Here is a 27,998-nt window from a genome sequence, read left to right as displayed (position 1 = left end):
AATAAAAAACATAAAAATTTCAAACAATCTCACATATCCCATATAAAAGCCGGTTTAGACCTAGCTGGATTGAGCCTGCTTCAGCTTGAGATGCTGCAGGTACTTCGCGTCAACAGGAGGACAGTCCACTCGGTTTCTGCCATGGCCTGCCAATGCGGCGCGAGTGTTGGTCTCATCCAGCGCAAACATCACATGGCCGAGGCTCAAATACTCCTTGAAAGTCGACCACTCCAAGCGCTCCTGTTCTGTGACCGCATGCTCGAGCATGCACCGTGTCCAAGTGTCAACGTCAACAAGGGTGCCTGGCTGGCCGTCATCACGGACTTGGCCGATGACCGTGGGCAGCTGCGTCCATAACAGCGGAACAGGGTTATTGATGTGGAACCGCTGGATCTCTTCACTAGTAGTTGAGTGGGTCGCTAGCTGGGCAATCGTGTCCATGACATAGTCAATCGGCATTAGATTGACCGTTGCACCGAGACCGATACTAGCAGGGGCGATGTCAGGCACGACTCCTGCCCGGATCATACCCAAAAACAGGTTGAGGGTAAAGTTCTCCCGAGGAGTCGAAACCGACGAGGTCAATGGCGCGGTGTGACCCGAACATCGATAAATCTTTGTCGGGAATCCGCGCCGAGAAGCGGTCTCAAGCAGCTGTTCACCCACCCAACGGGTCTTGAAGTAGCCCGAAGTGTTGGAATTGGCCGGTACGAAAGAGCCCAGGCTGTCCTCACGATTGGTCACAACTCCTGTTTTGAGGGTCGAAGTCGTCCAGCTTTGCATGTGGACCGCACTCCACGTCGAGACATAGTGGAGAGCAGTGACCCCCGGGCCAGCACCCAGGGCAGCAAGGCGAATCATGGAAGACACGCTTTTCACATTGCATTGGCGGAGGCCGGAATAAGTCTGCAGCAGAGATACATGGCCACCAGTGTGGAAAACCTCCTGGACCTTTCCACCCAGAGCGCGGAATTCGTCTTGCTTTAAGCCAAAGTCGGATTGGACCATAGACCCAGCAACAGGGCGTGCACGGTTGAGCAACCACTCTGGCGTCACACTAGCGTCCAAGAGCTGATTCTCCTGGAACAGCTGTAGCAGTCCATGGGAGTCCAACGGACGTTCAGTACCGAGAACATAAATTGTGGCGCCAGGGTACGTTGTAAGTAGCGCTTTTAGCAAGAAGACGCCGATAAAGGAGTCGCCACCTAGGAGAAGGATACCCGTCGTTCTCTGGTCATTCTTTGGAATCGTTCGAATCGGAGGACGGTGTTGATGATCATCTGGTAGACTGATTTCACGATCCCAATCAATGGAATCGAGATCGCCACTTGATTTAGCGACACTCCCACCCGCCGGGCTTGCTCTGGAGTCGAGTAATGCGGAAAGCTTCGCAGGGCTTGGGTTCTCAAATAATTGCAGGAGCGTGATTTCCCGCTTCAACTTGCGCTTCAGAATCCCTTGAAGCCGAAGTGCGAGGACGCTTTGGCCCCCGAGCTCGAAGAATGTGTCTGTGATTTTGATCTCTCGGTCTTGTCCAAGCTTGAGGACTGATCGGAAGGCGCTGAGAACAGTATCCAGGGTTTCACTAGAAGGTGTATTGGCAGGAGTGATGTCGGCTGTCGTAGTTGTCGTGCCTGGGAACACAGGCTCGAGAGTGATACGACCCAGCGCAGCCCGATCAATCTTACCGCTGACCAGAGTTGGTAAGACGTCCAAGAGCTGGTAGGAGCTCGGCAACATGTAGCTGTTCAGCAACTGGGCAATGGATTCGTGGACGGCATTGATGGCATCCTGATAGTGCTTCTGTCCTTGTCCAGGCACTCGGGGAATCAAGAACGCGACCAGCTGACGATCGTCAGTCAGACTGTCCGGTGACTGATCTCCACGCGCCAGGACGACAGCACGAGCATGGAAGGTAGCGTTCTCGCCGCTGAAGTGTTTGTCAAGTTCATTTTCAATCTCAGTAAGGTCGATACGGTAGCCACGCAGCTTGACCTGCTTGTCGCCGGAGATACGCCCGAGAAAATCGATCGTGCCGTTCCCAAGCTGGCGTGCTTTGTCACCTGTTCGGTACAATCGAGTCCATCCACGAACCCGGAACAGACCCTGTGCAAAGGGGTTCTTGAGGAAGGCTTGCTGCGTCCGTTTTGGGTGCCCGAGGTACCCAGGACTCACTTGGCCACCGCCAATGCAGAGCTCACCGCGAACCCCAACAGGGACCGGTCGCAAGCGCGAGTCGACAACATATAACGTTGAGTTGGGTAGAGCACGCCCAATAGACACCGAAGAGTCGGCACTCAGTGACTGAGGCACCGCATAAGAGGTGACCTGCGAAGTTGCCTCGGATGGTCCATATTCATTGTAAACTGTCGCGGATAAGCCCAGGCCGTAGATCGCCTGGATCAACCGGGCTGGCAGGCTCTCTCCCAACAGCAGGATAGCTCTGAGCTCGGTGCATTGTTGAAGATATGAAAGACCATGCTCGATCAATAGTGCAAATTGAGTTGGCGTGTAGGAGGCCAGTGTGACTCCAGCTGTGCGCATGAACTGAGCCAGCTGACTGGGATCTTTCCGGGTCGGTCGAAGGGCCAGCGCTAGAGTTGCTCCTGTTGTCAGAGGTCCCCAGATCTGAGGAACCGAGATATCAAAGCAAATGGAGGTTGCACTGAGCACAATATCCTGATGTGCAAGGCAATGAGCTCGAGTGTGGCTGTCAAGCATCGCCCTTGTGTTCTCGTGAGTGACTACGACACCTTTAGGTGCCCCGGTGCTGCCCTACGAGGCTGTTAGTAAGGGCTTCTATCCTAATAGATCAACCGATGGGAGTACTTACTGATGTATAAGTCACGTATGTGGCATAGTCGTCCGGTTGTTGCTCCACTGGGGGCAGCCACTCGGTCCTCGAGTCTGATGATTGCAGGGACACAAAGCGCGCGGTCGTTTTTTCTTGGATATTGGCGACCAATGATTCGTAAGGTCCATCGAAAAGTACCACCACGCTGGAAGAGTCCTGGATCATGTGAACAAGTCTTGCCTCGGCAAAATCAGGGTCCAGTGACACATAAGTACCGTTCAGACGTGAAACGGCCAGCATCGCCGCGATGGCATCAACAGACGCGCAAGCTAGGATGCCCACCCGGTCGCCTGCAGTGATGCTTGTGCTATGGAGGGTGGCTGCGAGCTGCTCCGCCCGAGCGATGAGGCCTTTGTAGGTGATGGAATCCCCACCAGAGGTGGTAATGGCAGTTGACTCAGGGTAGCTACGTGCGCTCACAGCGAATGTTTCCCAGAGGGATTGGCCTTCATCCAAGCCAGCACTGGTCTCTTCGGCCCAGAATTGCGAGCGCAGCTGCACCAGTTCCATATTGCCCACCATTTCGACCTCCTCGATTGGCTGGCGATAATCCTGAACCACACTGGCAATAAATGTGGTAAAATTCTGAATGAGCCGCTCCATGTCTGGCTTTCCGTAAAGGAATGAATCGAACTCCAGACGCAGCTTCAGTCCAGCTTTCTCGTCTTCGACAATCTCCAGTTGCATCTCAAATGCAGTGGGCATGTCCTCGACTTGGACTTCAGGGATTTCAAAGTCCAATGTAGAGTATGTCGGTGTTTTGGCATACATTTGGTAGTTGACAGCGATTTGGCTGAGAGGGAACTGACTTGGGCTCCACCCAATGTCCATAGCCCCTACGATAGCGTCGAATGGAGCCTGCGATCGCGCCAGGGCGTCCACCGCTTGCATCTTGATTTGCGTGACTAGTTCATCAAATGTCTCGTCTCCTGAGATCTGGGAGCGAAGCGGGACCATGTTGACGAAGAATCCAAGCACTTGATCGAGTTCAGTATGGGGTCTTTCACCGCTCACCACCAAAATTGTCAGGTCATCCTCGTCAGTATATCGGTGCAAGAAGGCCCGGAAAGCCGCCATCATAAAGTGGAAAGGAGTGACCTCGAGACGGCTGCAGATGCGCTTCATCCGCTTGAACAGCTGCTTGCTGACCTCGTCCCGCACGATCTCACGCTCGCGACTGGTACTGGCGGGACGGTCGTTCTGAGCAAACGGCAACAGCTTACTCACTGCAGGAGAACCGGCTAGCGTTTCACGCCACCACTTCAGGTCCTCCTGGATTTGGGGTAGTTGCAGCTTCGCCTCATGCCATAAGGTGAAGTCAACGTATGACAGCTTGGGACGGTTGACTGTATTCGGACTGGCCCCACTGGCAATAGCATTGTACAAGGAACTGATTTGTTCTGCGAAAATGTTAGATGAATTTGGAATACACGCTGGGAATAGAAATGAAATGTGCTTACCCATCAGCGAGACCTTACTACCTCCATCAATGGCCATATGGTGGATGCTGAGAACCCAAGCATACCTGGCCTCTTCATACTTAACCAACGCGGAACGGATCACTTGTCCAATCTCAATATCCAGAGGGATTTTGCGAAGAGCTGCCGCAAAGGAGCGAAGAGAATCCTCGGGAGCTGGTGTGTTGCTGACATCAGCCTGTTCAATTGGCATCAGGCCGTCCTCAATGATCTCTTGCTCTGCAAAATCGTCACCTTCAAAGAAGGAGGTGCGCAAACTTTCATTTCGACGAGCAAGCTCCTGCCAAACCTGTTGCAACACAGACAGTTGGGGTGTCCCGTTAATGATCAGTGAGACCGAAACATTGAGAGAGGCTCGGTCAGCGACTAGGTTATGCATGAACCACAGTCGACGCTGGAAGGTCGACATGGCGATCTGAGTGGGGCGTGGGTTTACAACGGTGATTGAATCCGAAGTCCTTGTGGATATCACCGTTGAAGGCATTTCCATTGAAGCAGCTTTGGTATCAGTGGATCCCTTCAGGAAGTCGCTGGCAACTAGTTGGCCGCATACCTTGGCTACAAGGTCACCAGTAGACTTAGACCCCAATATGTCAAACAAGGCAAGGTTGACCCCAAGCTCCTTGGAAAACCACTTGCGGAACTCGACCGCCACGAGTGAATCCATCCCGTATGCAGAGAGGGGCTCACCGGCCTGGACAATGGAACGGGGAACAGCCAAGGAACTAGCAATGCGATCGGAGAAAGCATTTAGCAGTACAGGGTGCATTTCCTCTGCATTCTCGGCCTGTCGCAATAGCTCTGACAAGTCCTGCTCCTCGGAGTCTCCGGAGCCAGTCACCTTTTGGCTCCGTCCGGCGTACAAGTTGCGGAAGAGCGGCTTCTTGGACCAGAACAGATCGGTCCGACGGGTGTTGATACCGCTGAGGAGCTGATGGCGATCTCCAGCTGATCCATCCAACCGTGAATGGGAAAATTCAAACTGGCCATCGATGGCTTCTTCAATTTGATAGAAAAGCTCTTCCTCGGTGAGGACATCCATACCGATGCGATCAATGATGGCCCGCAGATGTGCATCCTCCGCGATGGCACCGGCATCGGCAACTACTCCAACATTCATCGCAAAGCCTGGCAGGCCTTGTGCGTGGCGCCATCGGACAAAAGCATCGAGATAAGCGTTCGAAGCGGAGTAATTGGCCTCTGCCATAAACCCTATGATTGCGGAGATGGACGAGAAACAGATGAAGAAGTCCAAGGGAAGCTCTTTGGTCGCATGATGAAGGTTCTCGGCCCCATAGACCTTCGGCCGAATAACCGCAGCCCATTGTGCAGCCGTCATCTCAGAGAGTGGCCTGCTCTCAAGAACCATGGCGGCTTGGATTACTCCCCGGAGACTGTTTCCGATGGCCTGGATGCAGGCCCGAACATCCCTCTCGGAGGTGACATCGCCAGAGTAAACAGAGACCGTTGCCTTTCGGTGCTCGAGCCAGTTGACAGTTTCTTGGGCCTCGACCTTGCGGGCACCTGAGCGTGAGAGGAAGGCAAATTGGCGCGCGCCACGGCGGAACATCCATTGAGAAAGAGCTCGGCCAATGCCACCTAGCCCCCCAACGATCAAGTAGGCCTTATCTGAATGGAATAAGTCTCGACTGCTGCTGTAAGTGGACGGTGCAACCGCCACTTGCTCGCCTGGGCGTTCAAACAGCACCAGCTGACCATCGACGGCAGCCGTGCGTGAGTGTCGGAAGGCTTGAATAACTTCTCCATATCCAAAGACATTCACCGGGGTGGGCACAGAGAATTTTTCCTGCTGAAGGAGTTGGGAGACATTTTGGACCAGTTGAGGGCCCAAGCGGTCGTTCTGGCGGCTAGCTGCAGGCAGGTCAACTGCAGTATAGTGAACCCCAGGAAGCAGAACGCCGCTGTTCCAAGGGGCTGAGGTGGCAGCCAAATCGACAATTCGACCACCATTTGCCAAGAGATCCCAGTGTTCGTGTGTGAAGTGAGTGGAAGCATCGGTACGGAGAATGACATCGGCCTTGCGCTCCTTGGAAGTGGGGTCAGCAGTCAACACTCGGGCACCGACCGCTTGTGCCAGTTGCACAGCAACTTGAGCCACACCAGAACTACCACCAAGTACCAGGCACTGCTCATCTGCCCGCAGATGAGCGACATCAAGCAGACTATAGTACGCAATCAACAGGTTGTGTCCAAGAGCAGCAGCATCGGTGTCGCCGATGTGGTCGGGGATGGCAAAGGTGAGTTCGGCTGGCAAGCGGAGAAGCGAACGATGAGCGCCCCCTTGAGGTGAGTATGCGAATACGCGATCGCCAACCCGAACCAGCGAACCGTCCACACGGGCCCCGATGCGGGTGACGGTGCCAACAGATGTCTCTCCCAGGTGGCTGTCATGCAGGGTTCCCGCCACAATGGCTGCATCTCGATGACCAATGGCCGAGGCAGAAATGCGAAGCTCAATTTCCTGGTCATCAAGCGCATCGTTGATCAAGCCATGGCCATCCGCATAGAGGATTGAGTCTGCTTGACCTGGATTGCGGTGAACTTCAAGAGTCAGGACCTTGTCTTGGGTAAATGTCTGTTGAACAGGCTGGCGACTAGGGCCGTTCGGCAACTTGCGGTTGAGCTGGTCGTCGGCGATGACGCGAGGAATAAAGACCTTGCTATCGCTAACACGGAGCTCATCCTCTCCCACAGAAGGATTGAGGACATGAGTAGCCAAGTCCCCAATTGCTTCGGCATCGGACAGGTCGGTTACATCTAATGTCACAAGATGCAGACCATCGTTCTCACTGCGCGCCGCGCGGGCAAGACCTGTGAAAAGTGCCTGCGCTGGGCGGACAGGCTCTTGGGTGGCACCTCTTAGGAGCCAGACAACCTTCAGTGCTTGGGCTGTGAACAGGGTTCGCACCGCATCAAACTGGGTAGGAAACTCCGAGGAAGCATCATACAAAACATCCTCATCCAAGCTGACAAGCGAAATGATATTCGTAGCTTCCTTGGGGACTGCTTCCAAAGTGGTCGTCTGAACACTAGAATTCCGAGACCGAATGGCAGAGACAATAGCCAATGTCTCATTGGATACCTTGGAGGAAAGAAGCAGATGCAGGTTCTCATCAACGGTGTGCTTTGACTCTTCCACTCCACCCCTCTGCCAAACGGTCCATTTTCCGGCAGAGAAGCGTTTCTGCAGACCGGTATGTTCTTCAGGGGCAGTTAGCGTCACCAGGAAACCAAGGTCCTTTACCAGAGACAGCACATCTGCGTCGGTGCGCTCCTCCAGCACGACCATATCATATTGGCCACCACTCAAGTCCACCTGCTGCCGCAGACCAGGGAAAAGAGCATCCAGCTGCTCGTCTAGGGCTGGTTGTGTCTCATCTGGGGCAAGCACTGAAATGCTCTGGACCTGACGATTGGTAGGGGTCACGAGATGGGTAAGCAAGTTTTGAGTCTGGAGCAAGCCTGGTGTGACATGGAGAAGCTTTGTTGCCGGAAATTGGTGTGCATAAAGACAGAGTAGATCAGCAAGGTCAGAGAATGGCGAGACATTGCCGATAATGCCTTGGAGACTGAAGGCTTCCTGCCACTTGACTCGGAAGAACAAGTTTCTGTCTTCCTCACGGCTCTTGTCTCCGAGTCCTAGACCTGTAACCTCCAATCCCTTCAATGTGACCAGCTCGGTATTAGATTCTTGGTCGTGAATGAAGATATCGCTCCTGCTGACACGGGGACTTAGTCGCTCATTATCCGCCTTAACCCAGAACTTCTGGTCTTCCATAGCGTGCTTTCTTCGAACGAGAGAGCCCGACACTCGGACTGTATGGATGGATGTGGGGATGTAAGAGTCATCCAAGGGCGTCTGGAGGTTAGTCTCGAGCGCCGCGAAGAGAGTGTGCAGGGTGCAGTCAAAGAAACTGGGATGAAGGATGCACTCATCGCCTGGGGCTGTGGTCACATTTCTGGGACGGTATACCATGGGGGCGATAGCAAACCCGGGGCCGCTTTCGATTGGGCCACTCATGAGACGGAAGTTGTCACCATACTGCAGACCCACATTATACAGCCTGTCGTAGAATTTCGACGGGGCCTGCGAGCGAGTGGTGAGTGCTTGCAAGTCAGCAAATGAGTCCGGCGACTCCCACCCTTCGCTCTTGTCTGGCGTGCTCCGAGCAGTGTCCCGAATGGTCGCGGAAATGAGACCGGTGCAATGCTCCGTGGTCTTGCCATCCTCGAAGGAGTATATGGTGAACCGACTCCAGGGAAGAGTGGACTGGGTCTGCTGCTCTCCATTGAGCATCGCAAGGTCTAGCATTGTCTCTGTTCCGGAGTCCGAGTCGGAAATAGACAGCGCAGCCTTGATGGTGACATCCCGAATGATGATCTCATTCACTGCTTCGGGCGCCAGATCGGAGGTGATGGCCTCGAGGGCCATGGACAAGTATCCAGCACCAGGGAATATGATCTTTCCATCGATAGCATGCTCCTTCAGCCACGGTAGCTCAACCGGCCGCAGGTATCTCTGCCAACGGCGATGCGTCGCAGGAGAACCTGGCACGAGCGCTCCCAGCACTCCGTGGCGGGTTGTGCGTTGTCGATACTCATGGGCAACTCTCGTCTCTGACCAGTAGCTCTGATGATCCCACGCATAACTGGGCAAATCATCTAAAGCTCTTCCGACCTGGTGTTGCTGTGGCTTTCCGAAATGATCCAGAGCATGGCCAGCATTCACCGCGGCAAGATCAACACCATACCCAAACGCAAAGAGCTGCCCGGCAGTTGAAAGCAAACTCTCGTACGCATCTACCTTGCGGTCGAGGGAGCCAATGTATGGCAAGTCAATTCCCAGTCCCTTCATGACTTGCTTCGAGGGTCCTTTCAGCGCTGGGTGGGGGCCGATCTCCACCAATACGTCAAGGGCGGGCTCTTCGTCGTTACCGACCAAAATACCCACCAGGGCATCAGAGAACTGCACAACACCGGTCATGTTGGCAGCCCAATATTCAGCATCCATGGCACGAGCGGATGAAGGTCTACCAGTGACACTGGAGAACATTGGGATCTTGCTCGCGCGGGGCTGGAAGCTGGACGTCTTGGAAAGAGCCTGTCGGAACCCTGAAGCCAGAGGGAACATGTGGTGGGAATGGAAGGCCTGTTCAACTTGCAGTCTGCGAGCGAAAATCTTCTGCTCATCAAGGGTGTCTTTCAGTTCCAAAATAGCACTTTCGTCCCCTGAAAGGGTCAGACTGGACGAGCTGTTGATGGCAGCCAATGCGATACGGCCCTTGTAAGGCTCTAAGGCAGTGGCGGCTTCTGATTCTCTCATTCCCACGGCCATCATTGCTCCCGATGCGGACCCGACTCCCTTCGACATGTAGAGTCCGCGGTAAAAGGCACAAGTGATGGCATTCTGGAATGAAAGAATCCCTGCTGCGTAGGCAGCCCCAATTTCTCCTGATGAGTGGCCGACAACGGCTGTTGGTTTGATGCCCCAGCAGCGAAGAAGATCAACCAGTGCCAGCTGGAGCGCCGTACACAGCGGCTGAGAAAACTGGCTCTGCATGACGCGTGACTCCTCCGCTGGTTTTAGGAGTTCATCAACGCAGGACCAGAGAGGAGCGTCAACCAGACGTTGCAAAACTCGGTCACACTTCTCCAATGTTTGGCGGAATAGAGGACATTGGTTGATGAGTTGGCGACCCATCGCGTGCCATTGCGCTCCTTGGCCGGTGAACACGAAGCCAAGACGTGGAGGAGTGGTAGCTTTGTGGGTCCAAGATGCCACTGGCTTGGGGGAGGCCAGATCGGCCACGAGTACGGGCAGATTCTGTCCAATAGCGAAAGAACGATAAGTGTGCAATGTGCGCCGAACGCTGTGGCTGTACGCCAAATCAGCCACTGCAGTATCAGGCCGCTTCGCCAAGTGATTGACGAGGTTGATAACATAACGACGGCCTGCATTTTCCGAATGAGAGGTCAATGGAAGCAGGAATGGGCGATTCTTCTGGTCATCAGAAACCGTGGATACGGCTCCTGGTTCCCGGAGTGGCGTGTAGGCGTCGAGAATTATATGTGCATTGCTGCCACCAAATCCGAAGGAGTTGATACTAGCTCGTCGGGGGCCTTCGGTGGCGGGCCAGTCAATCATCTCCGTGGCGACCTTAAGCTTCCCGCGCTCAAAGTCGATCTGCGGGTTGGGGTTCTTGAACAGCAAGTTCGGGGCAATCTTGCCCTTTTCCAGCATTAGCGTTGTCTTAATGATGCTAGCAATTCCGGATGCTCCCTCCAGGTGACCCAGGTTGGTCTTGAGAGAGCCGATGTACAAGGGCATGATCCGATCAGGACCAAAGACAGAGCCGATGGCATTGGACTCGCGAGGGTCGCCGGCTGCAGTACCCGTTCCATGTGCTTCGAAGTACTGAGTGTCGGCGGTGGATAGCCCAGCGGCCTTGTATGTCTCTCGAATCAACGCAGCTTGTGACTTTGGGTTAGGCATTGTCAATCCCTCTTTGTGGCCATCATGATTGATACCACTTCCACGGATGATTGCCTTGATCGAATCACCTCCGGTTTCTGCATCGCGAACACGCTTGAGGACAACAACGCAAATTCCTTCACCGCGGACATAGCCAGAGCCGTCGACATCAAACGCACGACAGCGGCCATCAGTCGACAGCATGCCGAAATCGGTCATGGTGATATACATATACGGGTCAAAATGAATAGCAGACCCGCATACAATAGCAATATCACTCTCCCCATTCTGCAGACTCTGGTTGGCCAAGTGCAAACAGGTCAATGAGGATGAACAGGCAGTGTCAAGCTGGTAGCTAGGCCCGTGGAGGTTGAAGAAAAAGGAGATCCGGTTGGCGAGGATCGAATTTGTAAGGCCCGTGATGCTATACTTGGGGTAGTGCTCAAGGTTTCTCTGTGCCTGCACCGAATAATCATTGGTAAATGAACCAACGAAAACACCGGTCCGAGATCCACTGAGTTCATCGAGGGTAATCCCAGCTTCATCTTGTCAGCGTATTTACTTCGAACGATAAATATTTGCTTCAAACTTACCATCCTCAGTCGCCTCGTACACGACTTCTAATAACAGTCTCTGCTGGGGGTCCATTGCCTGTGCTTCTTTTCCAGAGATGTTGAAGAACTGGGCATCGAATTTGTCGAGGCCTTGATCCAAGAAGTAACCATATCGGGCGTTCGTCTATCGATGTTCAATCCGTATAAGCACAATGCAACACTATATCTATTTGTTAGAGGCTCAACAACTTACCGTTCCTTTGTTGGCTCCTTGTGGGTGGAAGAATGCATCTACGTTGTAGCGATCCTCCGGCATCTTACGCTGGAGGTCTTTTCGCTTCTCCAGCACATCCCAGAGTTCTTTCGGGTTCGCAGCACCAGCAACACGGCAAGCCATACCCGTGACGGCAGAATGGTTTGCCCGTGTCTCCAGCCGGAATTCATCGACACTGGGTGTGGAGATAACCGTTGAGCTGTCACTGGATACGCTCTCTGGGGCATCCGACTCCGTCATTGATGACGGACTCGAATAGCTAGGAATAGTGGCGGCCATGATTTTTGCGAAGCTCTGCCTTTCAAATACTGTATGGCGCTCTTATAATTTGCTGAGTCGCTCTGTGGGTTTAATCGAAACCGTCGGCGTACCGGTGCCTTTATATACCTTCGGTCTTACACTCTCTTTTGCACTTTTATTCTACGAGTACCTTGTCTGCATTGCTGACTCTATCCACCTTCGGTCTGTCGCCGGAGGTGGCCTAAATTCCGCAATGAATTCGGGAATAACGGTATGTTGTATAATGGAGACCTAGTTGTGGGACAGTGAGCGATCCACCATTGCAGACGAATGGCGACTTCTGTTCAACACACATTTCAATTTTCGCCCCTCGTGTTCGAAGTTTCTCGCGTCGCCGATTATATATCACGCAATGGCCAAGCCCCTGCTAGAAAAAGCCACGCTTACAATGGACCAACCCCAGCATTTGTGAATCCTTCGATTGATTTATTGCTAATCTGCAATGAGTGAACACTACGTATCAAGACGATGGATGCAACATTGCTAATTGGATTTGGCAATATAAGGATACAGGACTTCGAATCATTCCACACACGAGGTTCAACCATTATACGAGACTGGTTTGCATTAACGGAATAAGCCGTAAGCTTGATTCACACTACCTGCCAGGTCCACGGGCGCCCAGCCCTCAAAGGGTCGCACCGAACCGCTTGGCCTCATTTCTCTCAGGTCCACTTATATGCAAGTAATCAATTCTACTACCATCAATCTGATCGTACCGAATGTGTTCCAGAGCAATCTGTGGGACCCATTTATACGAACCATCCAATGGCCCGTTTTCGACTTCACCATAAACTCCGAGCCACGAGGATATAACGATGCAGGGATTTTAATTCGTGATTGGTCGCTTACATTACGTATTGCAATCGCGTGAAGAACATGATCGTAGCTTGACCAATTGGCTTCAATTTGGGAGTGGATTGAAGAATTTGCTTTACGTACTTTAGAAGTGGTCAAAGTCCACGCTTGTGGACGCCTCACAGATCGGCCCGAAATCTGACTCTTTACAGTTAATTCTTTCGAGGTCTGTTTCAAAGTTATTCATTAGGTATGGTTATCACGCTGGAAGAAATCAATCCGTATGGCCTCAGTAACCCTTAGCCTAGTAGCGGGTTCAGAATAGTGATCCCGGGGCCAGAGGCTGGGGGTACCCGCTACCGGCCATGACAGCAGGAAAATGTAAGGCGGTGGGAAAGGCGGCAGTACCGATCCCGCTCGGGGGTCCAACTCGGGGGTCCAATTCGGGGGTCCACTGAGGCTGACATGCGGACATTTCCCGTTCATTCGGCGGGCCAGGATCTCAAAAGTGACGCATTCAGGACCTGGCGAGCATTTTTCGCACTGTTTAATTGCATTTTTAATCCTACAGGATTTGAATGGACGCCCGAAGATTTAATTACTAGGATGTATATGCCACTTTTTTCTCTTTTCCACCAAACAGCATTGAGCGGACATTTCCAGCCCTAAAGTACGAAGCGAAAGTCCGCAGCCGCAGGTTCGCCGGCCTTCGCCCTTACAAGCCACCGAGCTCAATATATGCTTAGAAAAATCGTGCGAAATGCCATGGCTATCATTGACTCACCTGTTTTCTCACAACTACAATTTCTGTTCCCTCTACACTCCCGTTGATCATTCTTTACATTCCTACATTGTTTCTCTCTCCCTTCATTCTTCGTTTCGCCAATTCAGCCATACATTGTCTTCACCAACATCCAACGTGCGATGCCTGCGCATCAAACTAATTCGACTAGCGAGTCGACCCTGGCCGAAGCTCGCCCAGGCCCAGACGTCGAAAAATCTGATGACGCTGCAGGGCCACTCTCTGCAGACATCGTAGCCGATAAAGCTCCCGATGGGGGCCGCGATGCTTGGATGGTCACCTTTGGTACCTGGTGGGCCCTCTTCATTGCCTTCGGATGGACCAACTCCCTCGGTGTGTTTCAGAACTATTACGAAAAAGAGCTACTGAAGGCTTACTCCGCCTCCACAATTGCCTGGATCGCGTCCACTCAGATCTTCATGATGTACGGTGGCGGAATCGTCTTCGGCAAGGTCTTCGACCACTATGGACCCCGGTGGCTTCTGTATATCGGAGGTTTTTGCCATGTGTTCGGTCTGATGATGGCCTCTATTTCTACAGACTACTATCAAATTTTCCTCTCACAGGCCATTTGCAGTGCTATCGGCGCTAGTGCCATCTACTATGCTTCTCTGGGCTCTTTAGCCAGCTGGTTCCAGGCAAAGCGTGCAACTGCTTTTGGACTCGCTGCCTCTGGTGCTTCTGTTGGCGGTGTCATCTTCCCCGTCATGGTCGACCGTCTTATTTACAGAATTGGCTTTGGCTGGACTATGCGCGCGGTTGCTTTCCTCATTCTTGGGGGTCTTGTGATAGTGATCCTGACTGTGAAGTCGCGGCTGACACACAGCCCGAAGCCAATTCACGTTCGGCAATACACCACCCCCTTCACGGAGATCCCGTTCCTGCTTCTGGTCATATCGCTGTCGCTTTTCTCTTTCGGATTGTTTTTGCCCTTCAACTTCATCACTGCTCAGGCGCAGACCCTTGGCATGTCCCCTACTTTGGCAAATTATCTCGTGGCAATTCTGAACGCAACCAGGTAAGATTGTTATCGAGAAACTCCCTAACAGCGAAAAGCATCCTAACGAACTAGTGTTTTTGGCCGTATCATCCCCGGTCTCGTCGCTGACCGTCTCGGTCGTTTCAACGTCATGTCCGTGGCAACACTCGTTTCAGGCATCCTCACTTTTGCACTATGGCTTCCTGGCCGCAGTAACCTAACGGCTATTCTCTATGCCGTGTTCTTCGGTTTTTTTTCTGGTGCTTATGTCTCTTTGACTCCAGCTCTTATTGCTCAGTTATCCCCCATCCAGGAGATTGGCGTTCGGACTGGTGCCCTGTACTTCTTCGTGTCGATCGCTGTGCTCACAGGGAGTCCAATTGCTGGCGCCCTCGTATCTGTGGACAAGGGTAATTATGGATATCTAGAGATATTTGCAGGAGCGACTATGTGTGGTGGCGCCATCTTGGTTGTCTTGACCCGTGTCGTGCAGGGAGGATTTAAGTGGCAGGTTTTGTAAGACTTATTTTTGCCGTCATTTTCAATTGGCATGTAGACTAGACCGTTGGGAGATACACATCTTATCAAATTGTTACACAACCTTCTTGAACAATGTAAAATGCTATAAATCTGTTTCTTTGTTTGGAAAAAAAAAAAAAAAAAAAACAATTTGAAAAGAAGACGAACGTGAGATGGCTTCCGTGATTGAAGAAGAAAGAGGAATCATGGAGAAGCAATGCGCCATCAATCGATGGACCAGGTCCAACGGGTCTCACTGAGACCAACTGAAAATAGAGGATGTGAAATGTAAAATCTGCTCCTGATAGAGTCCTATTTGTCAATGTCGAGCATTGAAAGAAGTCATCACTCCAATGGGATCAGAGAAGCCTCGAAATTTTACCTCCGCCCTTTAGTGATCAACCACTAGTATGACGGTGCGGACTTTGCTGCGCAGGTTCGGTAATGTCGGCACGCAGAAGAGCGAAAAATGCAATATGAACTCACATACCTTGATGCATCAGAAACGTATATATACGTTCTTGGCCCCAAACTTACAACTCCCTCGTCAACAAACAGCGTTGAATGACATATTTATTTATCCAGCCACCTCCATCAATATGCTCCCTCTCAGCTCAGACGGAACATTTCATTTCGAAATTCTGCGCATCCTAGCTCTTGCACGATACAATGGCGCAGACATCGGCGAAGTTCTCGAAGCCGCCGAACACATCGAACCAGGTAACATGGAAAGCTTCCACGACGCTTTCGCGGACCTCGCTTCGCGCGTCCTGGCTCAAGCCGAGAGAATCAACGCAGAAGCCCACCCCATCTCCGCTCGAGACGCGTACTTCCGTGCCTCATCGTACTTCCGTTCCGCAGACTTCTTCATCCACGGCAACCCCATCGACCCTCGAATCAATAGCCTTTGGACCCAACAGACACTCGCATTTGACAAGGCTATAGCCCTCTTGCCCATTCCCGGAGAGCGACTTATTCTCCAGGCCGATGGGTTCAATGTTCACGGGATTTTCTTCCGCGCCGACCATCGCTCCGGACCCAAACCTACTCTTATTCTCGGAAATGGGTTTGACGGTGCACAGGAGGAGATGCTGCATGTTGTTGGCTTTGCTGCGCTGGAGAGAGGCTACAATGTGATTCTATACGAGGGGCCCGGACAACCGACAGTCCGTCGAAAGCAAGACCGAGGATTCATCCATGACTGGGAGAAGGTTGTTATTCCTGTCGTTGACTACTTGATTCAGCAGCCGGAGGTTGACACCACACGCATCGGGTTGCTGGGCTACTCGCTAGGCGGATATCTATCTGTCCGGGCAGCGGCTTTCGAGCACCGTCTGGCGGCTGTTATAGCCATTGACGGGATCTGGGATGTTTACAAGTCCTTTGCGGAAAGCCTCTTGCCAGCTGAGTGGATAGCATCATTCGAAGCCGGTGATGCGACAGGATTGAATTTCCAGATCGATGAATTCCGTCCTAAGGCGGATACACCCACTACACTTCGTTGGATCATTGACCAGGGGTTGTGGGCTTTCAATGTGGAAGATGCCAACGGGCTGTTGAATGGGATCAAGAAGATGACTCTGGAGGGGCTTGAGAGCCAGATTCAGTGTCCGGTTTATGTTGGCGATGCGGCGGATGATCATTTCTTTAAGGGACAGCCTGGCTGGGTGAAGCGGAATATCGGAGAGAAGGCTACCCTTGCTACACTGACAGCCGCGGAGGGGGCTGGTCATCATTGCCACATCGGGGCAGCTGTAACCATGAACCAACGGTTACTGGATTGGTTTAACGAAGCAATTTCAGACTAGTTCATTGCTCCTCGTTGTCGTGGTTGAATGCCCCGGTGGGTGGGAAGGAAATATTGAAGGTGGAGTATCCTGAATTAACTAAAATTTGGTATAATCAGTGAATACATTTGTTTGTATCTCTTTCAAGCACTACTTTCTTAAGTATAAATGCTCAGAAAAAGTACAACAAGATTTCATAGTACAGGAATTTTTGCATTTTGTTAACAGGGACAATGGCTGTATGGTATTGAAAAGGGCTATTGGCAGTATTTGGCCTGGCAGCATTTGGTCTAGCGGTATGATGTCAGCCGCCATTCATGGGTTCGGCGTCTTGGCGGTAGAACCTCGCATCATCCATGTCACATTCCACTTCCAGCTTCCTAACTATGGATGTCGCCAGTCTTTCATGTCAGCGCTGTCGAAAGTACAAGGTAAATACCGCAGATCAACCTAGCTTTCATCACTAAACTGTTCAGCGCAAATGCTCCCGCGAACTACCCAAATGTGACCGATGTCGTTGCTTAAGCACTGAGTGTACGTATCCTCAGCGAAAAAAACGAGAAGCCCATATTGCGACCACTCCTAGCGACAATGTTAGCTCTGCGCTCATAGGAACACATCACATTACGCCAGTAGTAGGTCGATCGAGCCTTCTAACATCACTCTCGTCCGACACTCAACTAGCCTCGCAAGCGACGGGGCTCGTCTTGCTGGATGTATTCTTCTCTCAGTTCATTCCTTCTAGCTTCATTTTTCAGGAAGCACGCACAAGACGGCTCTATATGCAAGGTCAACTATGCACCGGCGCTTTACATGCCATGTTCGCCTTGGCATCTTTATTTCTCGGTCATGCACAGACGCCCAGTAAATGGCGTCAGCTCAATGACATATCAGGTGATTCTCCAAATGCTCGCCATCACGGTCAAGACTGGGCAAACAATGCTAGTCATCTCGTGTCCCTGCAATTGCACGCTCCTTCGGTTGATACTGTTCGAACTCTCTCTAATCTTACCACATATTGGTTTGGCGTTGGCCAGAGGGAAAAGTCCCAGGCTGGCGCGAGTAAGTACACCATGCTCTCACTATCTATGGCTTTATATGGGCCACACTAAAATGAATTTAGATATGGTCATCCAGGCCGCAAAAGACCTTCAACTCCAAAGTTCAAAACTACCGAAGGCTCGATCCCGCGGCTTGCGATGGTGCTGCTTCTGGGCGGACATGATGTGTCGGTGCTTTGTACTTGATGACAGTTTTGCGGACTCAAACCAGGATTTTGACATCTCTGATATTACAACCACCTCTAATAGCCTAGTCCCTATGGGTGTTGATAACACGGATAACCTATTGTCCATCTCATTAGAGACGCAGCCAACTCCTGGTCAAGAGGCACTTTTGAAAACCCTGGGCCTCTGGTATGTTTATTTCCAGCACAATCACACCAACTTGACCCTTTTTAACGTATGTTATTAGGCGTGAGGCTAGATGGTTCATTCGAAACCTAAGGTTTATTCACAATTTTGCACCCGAAGCAGATCCTGCGGCGCGGTGGTCGGCTCTCTTTGCATTGGATAGCAAAGTCACTTCCTGCTATTCATCCTGGTCCACTGAAATTCGCACTTCTTATGGAGGTCACCTCTACGACTCGGTCGAGGCCCCAGAATTACTGTTATCGCTTCACGCGGTCTACCACCAGTGCCGGGCCCTCCCTCATCTTGCCATGTTTATGTTTTTACAACGAGCTGTCTCATCCTCCCCTGAATACGTTCATCTGTGCTCAGAAATTACGGTGTGCCACTTGAATCTATTTGCAGACGTCACAACTAGTTTCATGTCTCTCACGCCATCCAGCGCTTCATCCAACCCACCGTTTGTGGCATACTGTGCCTTTCTCACGGCTTCAATTCATCTGGCTTGTTTGAATCTGTTTCAAGGACCCACACGAGTCCTCCCGGCAGTAAGCGCAAGTGTGTTGGATTTGCTGCGAAAACGGGCCTTGTCCAGCCTGCTTTTGCTCCAACACCTACAAAGCTACTGGTCTTCTTGTAAAGAGTTGGTAAGTGGATGTGTTTTTCCCTGCTTTTTTGCATGATGCAACCGTGCGTATTGTCCACGGAAGCTACCACATGAGAATGCTGTATAGCTCACTAGATTCCTCTTGCAGCTTGACCGTCTCCGCCCTCTATGCTTCTCTGTCGCAATATCAACAGCCGACGTGGAAGTTCACGGCCAGCTCTTGCATGAAATATCTGAATTCATCCCCTCATTTACAAATCATGGTGGCACTGGGTCGGCTCCACTAGCACCAGGCCATGAAGAACTTGAGGCTGCTATGACTCGGCACCTAGCGCGCATTCTACAGATGATCGACCTCAGTCATCCAGCCTACTTCTCCTTCCAGAATCTGCAATCCCCGCATCGCATTGCATGTGATCCTTCGAGTCCGGATCATTCTACAAATTTACCTCACGAGGCCGTTTCTGAATTCGAAACTGAGCAGACACATATGTCCCTATCTGGCACTCAATCAAAGCCACGCCGGCCTGTAGGCGCAATGTCTACATCTACCTATCGCCGTAGACCACGCACCTGGATACCAGCTCGTCCAGTAGATTGCGAGTCCGTGGAGACAGGTGACTCTCCGTTGTTTCCTGAGATGATGGAGATGTGAACAACACTGCCAGAAACTCGATGGGAATACCACGCGATAATATACAAAGTTGCGGCCATTTTCTCTTACTTTGTTGGATAGAAACCATAGATGGTAATATATAGAAGCACGCTTTATGATCTCTTATATATTTTGCTTTTGGTTCAATGAAATCGCCCGCGCGCTGTGACATGATTCATCAACATCATATGTTTACAAATCAGCCTACTTACAAGCATTATCTCGCATCAGGAATTCCAGCAAATATGAAAATGTTTCGTGGGTTGAGTTTGGATCCACTCCACTTGAAACAAGCTCTAACTGCACTACCTTAATGCAGGTAGAGATCAAGTCGCGAGGCATCAGGGCCAATAGGTACATGGGTATCCATTTAAATGGGAAACCCGGCCCAGTGCCTTAGAGTAACGCCTGTATTGTTCCACATGATAGCGTCATTATTTTTTCTGTGGTAAGATATCACAGTAGCATTTGTTCGAGATAGTACTCAGAATTACTCAGTACGTGGGTAAATATTACGAGGCCTCAGCAATGCATGGCACATTCAGACCTCAGTATGGCGTGATATGATCACATATCACCAACCAATCCGGCTCTCCGATATTAATTGCTGATATGAATGGAGGTGTGTATATATAAAGGACGAACTCTGACAATAGCAGAAAGCGGCAACATCTATCGACCATGGTTGGACGGACCTTGACTTCCGTCGCTATTATAGGCGGTGGGCCAGGAGGGCTGGGAAGTGCCATTGCTCTCTCTCAACTGCCATGTCTTCGAGTTACTCTCTACGAAAAGAATTCGGAGCCGCGAGAAGCCGGAGCGGGGATCAGTCTGAGCACGAATGCGTGGAGAGTCCTAGACTTGCTGGAAGCAAGTGATGGAGTCTGGGGAGGCTCTAAGTCGAACACCCACCAACGGTGAGTTGTATCTTGGAGGACTGAATAGCAATTCAGGCCCGTACTGACCTTGAAATCTTTAACCATCACTAGGAATGCCTATACAGGTAAGATATTAAGCATCACTCAGCATCCGGAAAATTCTGCTGTAGACCAACGCGGGTCGATTCGTGCTCGCAGAGCTCGGCTCCAGTCAGCCCTCCTTGCCAAGGTACCTGAAGGCGTGATTCAATTCAACAAGAAACTTGTATCTCTCGAAAGCTTGCCCGGAGAAGGGGTACGACTGGTGTTCCACGATCAGACAGAGGTAGCCGCGGATATTGTAATCGGTGCTGATGGAATCCACTCTGTCCGTTAAGCTTCCTTTCCCGCTTTGAATATTCATTGTTAATGCAGTGGCTTGACCAGGTCGTTCGACGAGCCCTGTTCTCTGATCATCAGCTTCATTTCACTGGAAATACTGCTTGGCGTGTCCTTATTCCTAAGTCACGTCTGGCGCACCTCCCAGAAATCACGTCCACAACGGCCTGGTGGTGGGGCAAAGTTGGTCATGTGTATTTCTCAGATGTAGATGATGGGAGAGACAAGGACCCACAATTTGAAATCACCATACGCTCATATCATGAGCCCGAGGTCGTGGGGAAGACGGTGGGCTGGGGTATCCCCGCAACCAATCAAAGAGTGGCATCTCGTGTAGAGGTGTGATGAAGTCTCCATAAAGGACCGGTTTCCTGTACTGATATGACAAGCAGACATTTGACCAGAGAGTGAGGGATGCTGTAAGCGTTGTTGCGGAAGGCGAATGGAGGGAGTTTGCGGGGTTCGCAGGCCCCCGTCTGGACAACATCACCGGCTGGGACAAGGTCGCCCTTATCGGGGATGCTAGCCATCCTCTTTTCGGTAGCTCTAGACCCAAATTTGCTATACTCTGCAACGTTCTCACACATTTCTAGGCGCTTTTGGTTCCGGAGCGACGTTTGCCATGGAGGATGGCTGGATTCTCGCTCGTGCGATCGAGCGCACCCAATTTGCTTCTCAACCTGCACAGAAAGCCCTCGAAATCTTTAACCTAATCCGAGCGCCTTATTATACCCGAATGTGAGTTCTCAAGGTATAGCGTAATTCTCAGCAAATGTATCTGACTGACGTCTTTTGCGATCCATTAAAAGGTATGAACATCTTGATGAGGTTCATGAAAAGTTGCAACAACTCCAGGCAGAAAAAGAAGACTTCAATCATTTTCTACAAGCCAAAGTAAACCATTTCCTTTATGCTGACAAAGACTTTATCTACAAGAACGATATTAGGAAGGTCTGGGAAGATTATCTTTCCACAGAATAGACAGGAGAAGATAATCATTTGAATCATAGTTCTATATTCTTGGTTTTCTTGGCTGAATGTATAAACCATACTATTGATACCAAGAGAGATAAGGAGGATCCAAGGCAAACTTCAATGGCCAGAAAGAGACTAAAGTGCGATATGTGTTGAAGGTAAGGATAATCATGAAATTGGCGGAGGTCAGGAGAGGGTGAGCTGAGCTGCGTTCAGTGGATTGCTCGATTGTAACGATTCCGTCTATGAATCTTCAATCTGTCTATGAAGATCCGTTTGATTTTCCTTTGCAGCGGGCCTCATGACTTCAGGGGGATGATTGGCTTGATGAGTTCCTTCACAAAACGATCTCTCTCCGCTCGGGTATACTTTATGCACAGGGACGCTCAATCAGCAGGCAGCATCAAACCTCAGTAAGCTAAACCGCATGTAGTAATTTACCATCGTATTAGGATACGTGAGCTTAAGCAGTTGATTAAGGATAACTGGGGTCGGATCGGTTGAAGTGGGGGGTATTTCTTATAAGAAAAAGAGCAAATTCCTAAATCTCAATGCTAATTGCTTCTTTCTCCTTAAGACTGAAAAGCTCCTTCAATGAATCTGTTCCAAATCACATTGTGCGCTGTTTTCAGGCTCTCCTCGATCCTGCTAAGTCCTCTTCGACCTCTCGAATCTCCTTTGCTCAGCCTCGTCGTTCTGCTGAGCCAGCCTGGCTCGCCTGGCCACTTTCAATGCTTGCGAAATCTCAATATTCACCGCCGTTCTTGTGATATTCTGCAATCTGAGAAAGGAGGTTGATGGGGCTTTTCAAGAGATAACATTCTTTGAAATGATATCAGTGATATAGGAGATGGTGAAGAACGGATCCAGGGATAGTTGCGCGCCACTCTACCCAGCATGACGTGAAGACTCTCGATTAGAGCTATAGTACACAGAACCAATCAAGAAATCAAAATACCATGGTACTTAACTACCATCGTGCTCTTCCAGTTTCAGTTACTAAAGAAATATGACACAAAAAATGCTTGGCCGTGGTTTATATCGAGACCAAGTCGACTACAACCAAACCCGAATAAGCTCAATTGTAGTCCGATGCCGCCCTAGCCCGCGAGACGGTGCCTGGTTCCCTTTCTTTCCTTCGTTTAAGCTCTTGCTAGGATCCAAATGCTTCAAAATGCGTCCCTTACTTCAATCCGTAACTTCCTATTAATATTTCTCAGGTTTAGTCAGTCCACTAGCACATTAGTGACTATTTCCTGCACGTCGCACGTGCAGTCTCTGTACATCGTAAATTCCAATGTCTCTTCATATATTGATTTATTTTGATTAAGCCACCATCCTGTGTAGATTTGTGGCGCAATCTCAAGTAACATGAACTCACAAGACAGCAGTAACATCAAAAAAACAAGGGTACATCTTCCGACCATCCACCCGGCATCTCCATCCGTCGATCAATCATGGCCCAAAAGTCTCCTACAAATTCATCAGAGGGCTCATTAATCCAAAAGCACCAGTCCTCAGGTGCTGGGCCATGTGAGAATCCAATCAATCGAATAACAAAGCGCCTCGATCTACCGAAAATTTGAAAATCAATACACCCCCCTTGGTCTTTCAGCATCAGCTCTTCCCTCTCACCGAACTCTTTCAGGTTGACACTAGCACCCTGAAGATCCCGCAATAAAACTCCGAGGGCTTCATTGCACTTTCTCATCAGCGAGCCTTCAAGCGGCTTAGACAGCTGGAAACAACCGTCTAAGAAAGCGTGCAATAGAGTTAGCCCGTTCATTGTTTGATGAATGTGAAGACCATTTTCCAACATTTCTCGAAACATGACATGCCATTCCTGATAGGCTTGATGCTGCACAGCCCTGTCCTTCATGGTATTGTAAGGCCAATTTGAGCCGATTTTAGTGCAGCCCATACAATATGCAACACCATGAGGCAAAGTGATCAGGTGAGTGCTGCCAATAAAAGAGCTAGTGTCTGGCACTTCAAAGTTAGAAAGTGTAAAAGAGTCAACTTCAAAATTGGAAGTTGTAAAAGAAACCCCATTGAGAATGGCCCTAACGATGGAGGGTCCATTCCAAAAATTACGGGATAAGCAAGGACCCATTTCGTTAATGCAAATTGAATGCGCTGCTCATCGGACAAGGTGTAAAATAACGGGCAGCAGGCTTGCTGGAAAAAAGTAAATTCCTCTGCTGTGCCTCTGAACCTGTGATAACTTCTCATAAAGACATCCCAGGAATCCTCCTGTGATTCATCTTCAAACTGACATAGCAGCCGTAGAAGTGGGAAGATAGGTTGTGACCTCCTGGGAGGGTTTATCCTAATTCGCCCTATTGTAGAAACTGGCTTCATATTTGAATTATCCAGTGCATTTGGATCAGCCCCCTGTTTCAGTAGAAATTCCGCTACTTCGAAACTGTTTGTGTAGCAAGCCCACTACTATACTTTAGAAACCTCCTGTAAAGGGATAGGATGAAAAGTCACTTACAGATAGTAAAGTCATCCCTAATTCATCCCTTACAAAAGGGGAGACCTTCCCAGATGAAAATATTTGACGTAGACCATCAAGGTCTCCATCTTTGGCAAACCGAAAAACTGGGTCACCGTGTGGGCGAATATCATACGTACGAAATACCCATTGCCAACCGCCGTATACTCTTTTCCCTTGAATTTCCAAGACCTTCGAGGTGACCCAGATTGGCAGACCAAGCCGCCCTAAATAAATGCGTTTTTGCGGCGATATGTGCACTACACTGGAAAGTGATCCAGGTTCTTGTTTGTTTTCTTGATAATAGTTAGATATTATAAGCAGGATAATAGCTGCGACTGAGCCTTACTGTCATTTGTGTGGTCATTAACTTGAATCTGAGGGACCATAACTGGTTGTATCTGCATTAAAACTCTGTAAAATATTAGCTATAGAGCTCGCACCGAGAAAACTAGCCAAGCACACATTGAATAGCATTGCTGCGAAAAGGAAAGCAATCGAATCGAATTACTGAGTCTGGCCTTGTACTTTTCCACTTTGCCTTTTTGGAGCACTATTTTAACCGAAAAGTAGGATCGCCTAAAGCGGCCAGACGGACGGAGGTCTTTGGCAATATCTTTTGAAATGATCTGAAGGCTCTCTGCTGCCTTCCTGCAGACCCCTAGACTCTGAAATGAATGTTCACTCATTTCTGTGGCATTCGCCAGTGGGCCCGATGAAAGATTCTGTTCGATTTCCCGCAAGATAAGATCATAAATTTCTAGCTCAGCGATGAGTTCTTGCAATTCATTGGGCGCGTCGCGGATCTGGCTCCAGCAGTCTTTGATTTGGATAACCGACTTGGAGATCTGCGCAACGACGGTTGCGAAGGTAATCGTCCCTGAAACGATCCCGATCACTTCAGCCATCGTGTCCCTGCGGGCCGCGTATATGAGCTGTTGAAAGAAAGAGGAGAGAGGAGATAATCCCAGCTGAACAGCCGGTCTCGTGGGGTATGATTTTGTTATGCATGAGCGCGACTCAAGTCGCTCTTTTTATTGGGCATCTATGCTGCGCCTCGGACTAAGTTAGCGTTGGCTGATTTGGCCCCAGCAGGCAACTTCTCAAGCTGCCAATTAATGCTTTCCAGATGCCTACAACTAGCCGCCTTAATTAATAGTGTCATGCTATCTCCATTTTTTACATCACAGTCTGTTCTACGATGAACACAGTTTGCAGTGAATGAGGGATTCTGCCCCTTTTCACCGCACCCTTGCCTCAGCCTCCATGATAGATCTAGTTCCATAGCTTCCATCTCTAGAATCTACATCTCTCTCTTTTCCTCCTTCCTTATCCATAGAGTGAAAGGAAGAAGCAGAGGGCACATCTGCGCTCCACACCGTTATTTCAAGGGGAAGTGGTTTCGGTGTTCTCGGTGAGGAAAGTTTCATCATCCATATCAATATCTCTTCCCACACCGACGAGCTCCTTACTTCTTTAACATATGATTGGAAACAAATGAAAACTGGTTGAAAACGATACGAACATGCTGTATCTTCTTGTGATGCTCATCACATATTTGAGTAGAAAGTAGCTTTAATAGTATCTAATTGTCGCATATTACCGCAAGTGGTGGTGACTTGAGCCCGGCTGCATCCAGCAGCATCGCGATCTACTCGATCATCATATAAAAAACTCAATGGTTCATTCAAGATTAATGATTCCACAGTGTGTGCTAGCATGTTCTCTCCAGGATTTGTACATGAGGTCGCAGGAAAGCCTGCGGGGAGTATACTAGGATGGGCACATCCCTCGATAGGCGATAAATTGCGTGAGCATTTCCTAAGGTGAGCCATGATGAAAGAAGCTCAAGTCTTCTTTCGCCACAAGGGCTTGTTGAAGGTAATCAAATTGGAAGCAGATCACGAAGCAAGGCAAGTTTAGCCGAGGGGCCACTTCATCCGTGCAGGGGCCTTCAGGGCCCTCAGGTGAAGGGCTGAAGTGTTAGAGCCGCAGGGGCACTAAACCCAAGAAAAGGGTGAACAAAAACATACAACAGCAGGGATTCGCTGGTGGTCACCCACCCAACTACTAACCTGCCGGCGTGTGGCTTAAGTACGGCTGAGCGGACGGGAAGCCCTGTTCTCCACACCCTATGGTCGTATGTGCTTTGATAGTGCTTATAATAAATTTCGTGGCAACTGCTGGTAGTGTTTCGTCCTGCTTGCTAGTATACAGGCGATGATTTCGCAGTAGCTGGAGTCAGTAGCGTCATCGAGGGCCTATGTAGATTGATCGTCGAGGTAGATGGCGCCAGGCTTAGTGCTGCAGTTAGTTGGGAACTGCTCTACGTGAATATTTTCGTATGAAGCTGTAGCATTCACTGTAGGGTTAGCGGGTGGCCAAATAACATGGGATCCGGAGGTGCAAGAAGAGAACAAGGCTGAAGATCGGTCAGATCCAGCGACATGGAGAAGTGTAAGTCCAGCACTGTCAAAATTCCTCAGTTAATGGTCTTGATAATTTTGATAGTGGAAGAAGATCTTCGTGGTCTTTGTTGGCCTTCTCACGCTGTTTAACAGCGTCTTCGATTCAACCATCCCGAGCCGTGGGATTAGGTTTATTTCCAAGGCCCTGAATGTCCAAAGCAAGACTCAACATGTGCTGCCCACATCTGTCTACCTGATCGGGTATGTGATGGGGCCTTTGGCCTTTGGGCCCATGAGCGAGCTGTACGGTCGACGGCCAGTGATGGTTGGAACTTTCGTTCTCTTTATTATCTTCCGACCTCTTTGTAGCATCTGCGTATCTAGTCCGATTGCCGTCACTGGAGGACTCTTCACCGATTTCTATCGCTCTCCTCTTGCTCGGAGAAGAACCATGGCGCTGTCAATGGTAGTCACCACCGCTGGTCCACAGTTTGCACCGCTGATTGCGGGGTTTATCGCCCTGTTGGGTGGAGGTGGATCTCCTGGTTGTCACTAACAGTCGCCGCTGTCACCTTGATCCCGGTGCTATTTCTCCCCGAAACATTCTAACCTACCCCCTCTCGTCAGCCTCGAAAGCACGGTGAAGGGATTCTGGTCAAAACTTTTACTCGTCCGCTATATATGATATTTTATGAGCCAATCATATCTTTGACTTATCTTTATTTGTTCTTCGCAAGCGTAATCTTCTGTGAGTACTCCATCTCCGGAACATCAAACCGGTTATCTACTGTGAGAAGTTATTTATTTTGAGGCGTACCCCTTGGTCTTTCAAGATGTGTACAGGATGAGCGATGGTATCGCTAGACTGGCTTTTCTTCCTAGTATGCATTGACATCGCCATAAGAATACAAAGACTTGAGCTAACTCGATGTCAACCCAATTTATTTGCCGTGGGGGCATGTATCGGGATGGCCATATTCTTAGCATATGACTCGTTTCTCCAGCGCGCAAAATCGCGAAAGGCCAGCTGGTCAAAAATTGAGGAGTATCAGCGGCTTCCCTTATCATGTCTATGGGGCCACTCGACGTGTTGGCCCTATTCTGGCTGGGCTGGACTTCATCCGTGGAGATACACTGGATCGTCCTCACGCTGGCAGGGATACACTTTGGAATGGGCTTTTTCCTCATCTTCGTGGCTCTGGTCAATTCACGAGTACGCTGCCAGCGCGATGGCAGCCGCTAGCTGTTGCCGCAGTGTATTCGGGGCAGTTTTTCCCTTGGCGGCTGCCCCATCTTTAATCAATTGGGCATAACGTGGGGGTTGTAGCCTGCTGGGATGTTTAAGTCTTCTCA

The 27,998-nt window shown here is 50.2% G+C and overlaps 7 protein-coding genes across 7 annotated transcripts; 5 read left to right on the top strand and 2 right to left on the bottom strand.

Moving 5' to 3' along the window:
* Positions 1-60: 60 nt before the first annotated feature.
* N7443_009362 (uncharacterized protein) lies at positions 61-11,893 on the bottom strand (the record flags this gene model as incomplete). The annotated part of the gene is made up of 5 exons (XM_056889418.1): positions 61-2,775; positions 2,834-4,254; positions 4,315-11,364; positions 11,419-11,563; positions 11,633-11,893. 5 exons carry the CDS (start codon positions 11,891-11,893, stop codon positions 61-63), a joined length of 11,592 nt encoding a protein of 3,863 aa, XP_056738720.1.
* A 1,782-nt stretch (positions 11,894-13,675) lies between these two features.
* On the top strand, positions 13,676-15,052 carry N7443_009361 (MCT family MFS transporter; the record flags this gene model as incomplete). The annotated part of the gene is made up of 2 exons (XM_056889417.1): positions 13,676-14,571; positions 14,626-15,052. The coding sequence occupies 2 exons, from the start codon at positions 13,676-13,678 to the stop codon at positions 15,050-15,052; spliced, it is 1,323 nt and encodes a 440-aa protein (XP_056738719.1).
* Positions 15,053-15,650: 598 nt separating this feature from the next.
* Positions 15,651-16,859, top strand: N7443_009360 (alpha/beta hydrolase; the record flags this gene model as incomplete). The annotated part of the gene is made up of 1 exon (XM_056889416.1): positions 15,651-16,859. The coding sequence occupies one exon, from the start codon at positions 15,651-15,653 to the stop codon at positions 16,857-16,859; it is 1,209 nt and encodes a 402-aa protein (XP_056738718.1).
* A 797-nt stretch (positions 16,860-17,656) lies between these two features.
* N7443_009359 (fungal specific transcription factor domain-containing protein) lies at positions 17,657-18,887 on the top strand (the record flags this gene model as incomplete). Its single annotated transcript, XM_056889415.1, has 4 exons — positions 17,657-17,900; positions 17,962-18,253; positions 18,312-18,707; positions 18,773-18,887. 4 exons carry the CDS (start codon positions 17,657-17,659, stop codon positions 18,885-18,887), a joined length of 1,047 nt encoding a protein of 348 aa, XP_056738717.1.
* A 1,303-nt stretch (positions 18,888-20,190) lies between these two features.
* N7443_009358 (GPI mannosyltransferase 4) lies at positions 20,191-21,746 on the top strand (the record flags this gene model as incomplete). The annotated part of the gene is made up of 6 exons (XM_056889414.1): positions 20,191-20,426; positions 20,499-20,754; positions 20,802-21,104; positions 21,158-21,305; positions 21,359-21,503; positions 21,575-21,746. The coding sequence occupies 6 exons, from the start codon at positions 20,191-20,193 to the stop codon at positions 21,744-21,746; spliced, it is 1,260 nt and encodes a 419-aa protein (XP_056738716.1).
* A 1,390-nt stretch (positions 21,747-23,136) lies between these two features.
* On the bottom strand, positions 23,137-25,145 carry N7443_009357 (UV excision repair protein (RadW); the record flags this gene model as incomplete). Its single annotated transcript, XM_056889413.1, has 5 exons — positions 23,137-23,701; positions 23,788-24,185; positions 24,238-24,533; positions 24,587-24,651; positions 24,703-25,145. 5 exons carry the CDS (start codon positions 25,143-25,145, stop codon positions 23,137-23,139), a joined length of 1,767 nt encoding a protein of 588 aa, XP_056738715.1.
* Positions 25,146-26,684: 1,539 nt separating this feature from the next.
* N7443_009356 (uncharacterized protein) lies at positions 26,685-27,958 on the top strand (the record flags this gene model as incomplete). Its single annotated transcript, XM_056889412.1, is given in 6 exon segments — positions 26,685-26,729; positions 26,749-27,193; positions 27,205-27,227; positions 27,273-27,393; positions 27,443-27,499; positions 27,528-27,958. 6 exon segments carry the CDS (start codon positions 26,685-26,687, stop codon positions 27,956-27,958), a joined length of 1,122 nt encoding a protein of 373 aa, XP_056738714.1.
* Between the last annotated feature and the right edge of the window lie 40 nt (positions 27,959-27,998).

Source organism: Penicillium atrosanguineum, assembly GCF_028827265.1.
Source record: "Penicillium atrosanguineum strain IBT 20685 chromosome Unknown utg000007l_segment0_segment0, whole genome shotgun sequence".
NCBI classification, from domain to species: Eukaryota; Fungi; Ascomycota; class Eurotiomycetes; order Eurotiales; family Aspergillaceae; genus Penicillium; species Penicillium atrosanguineum.
This window is presented reverse-complemented; position numbering and strand designations above follow the sequence as displayed.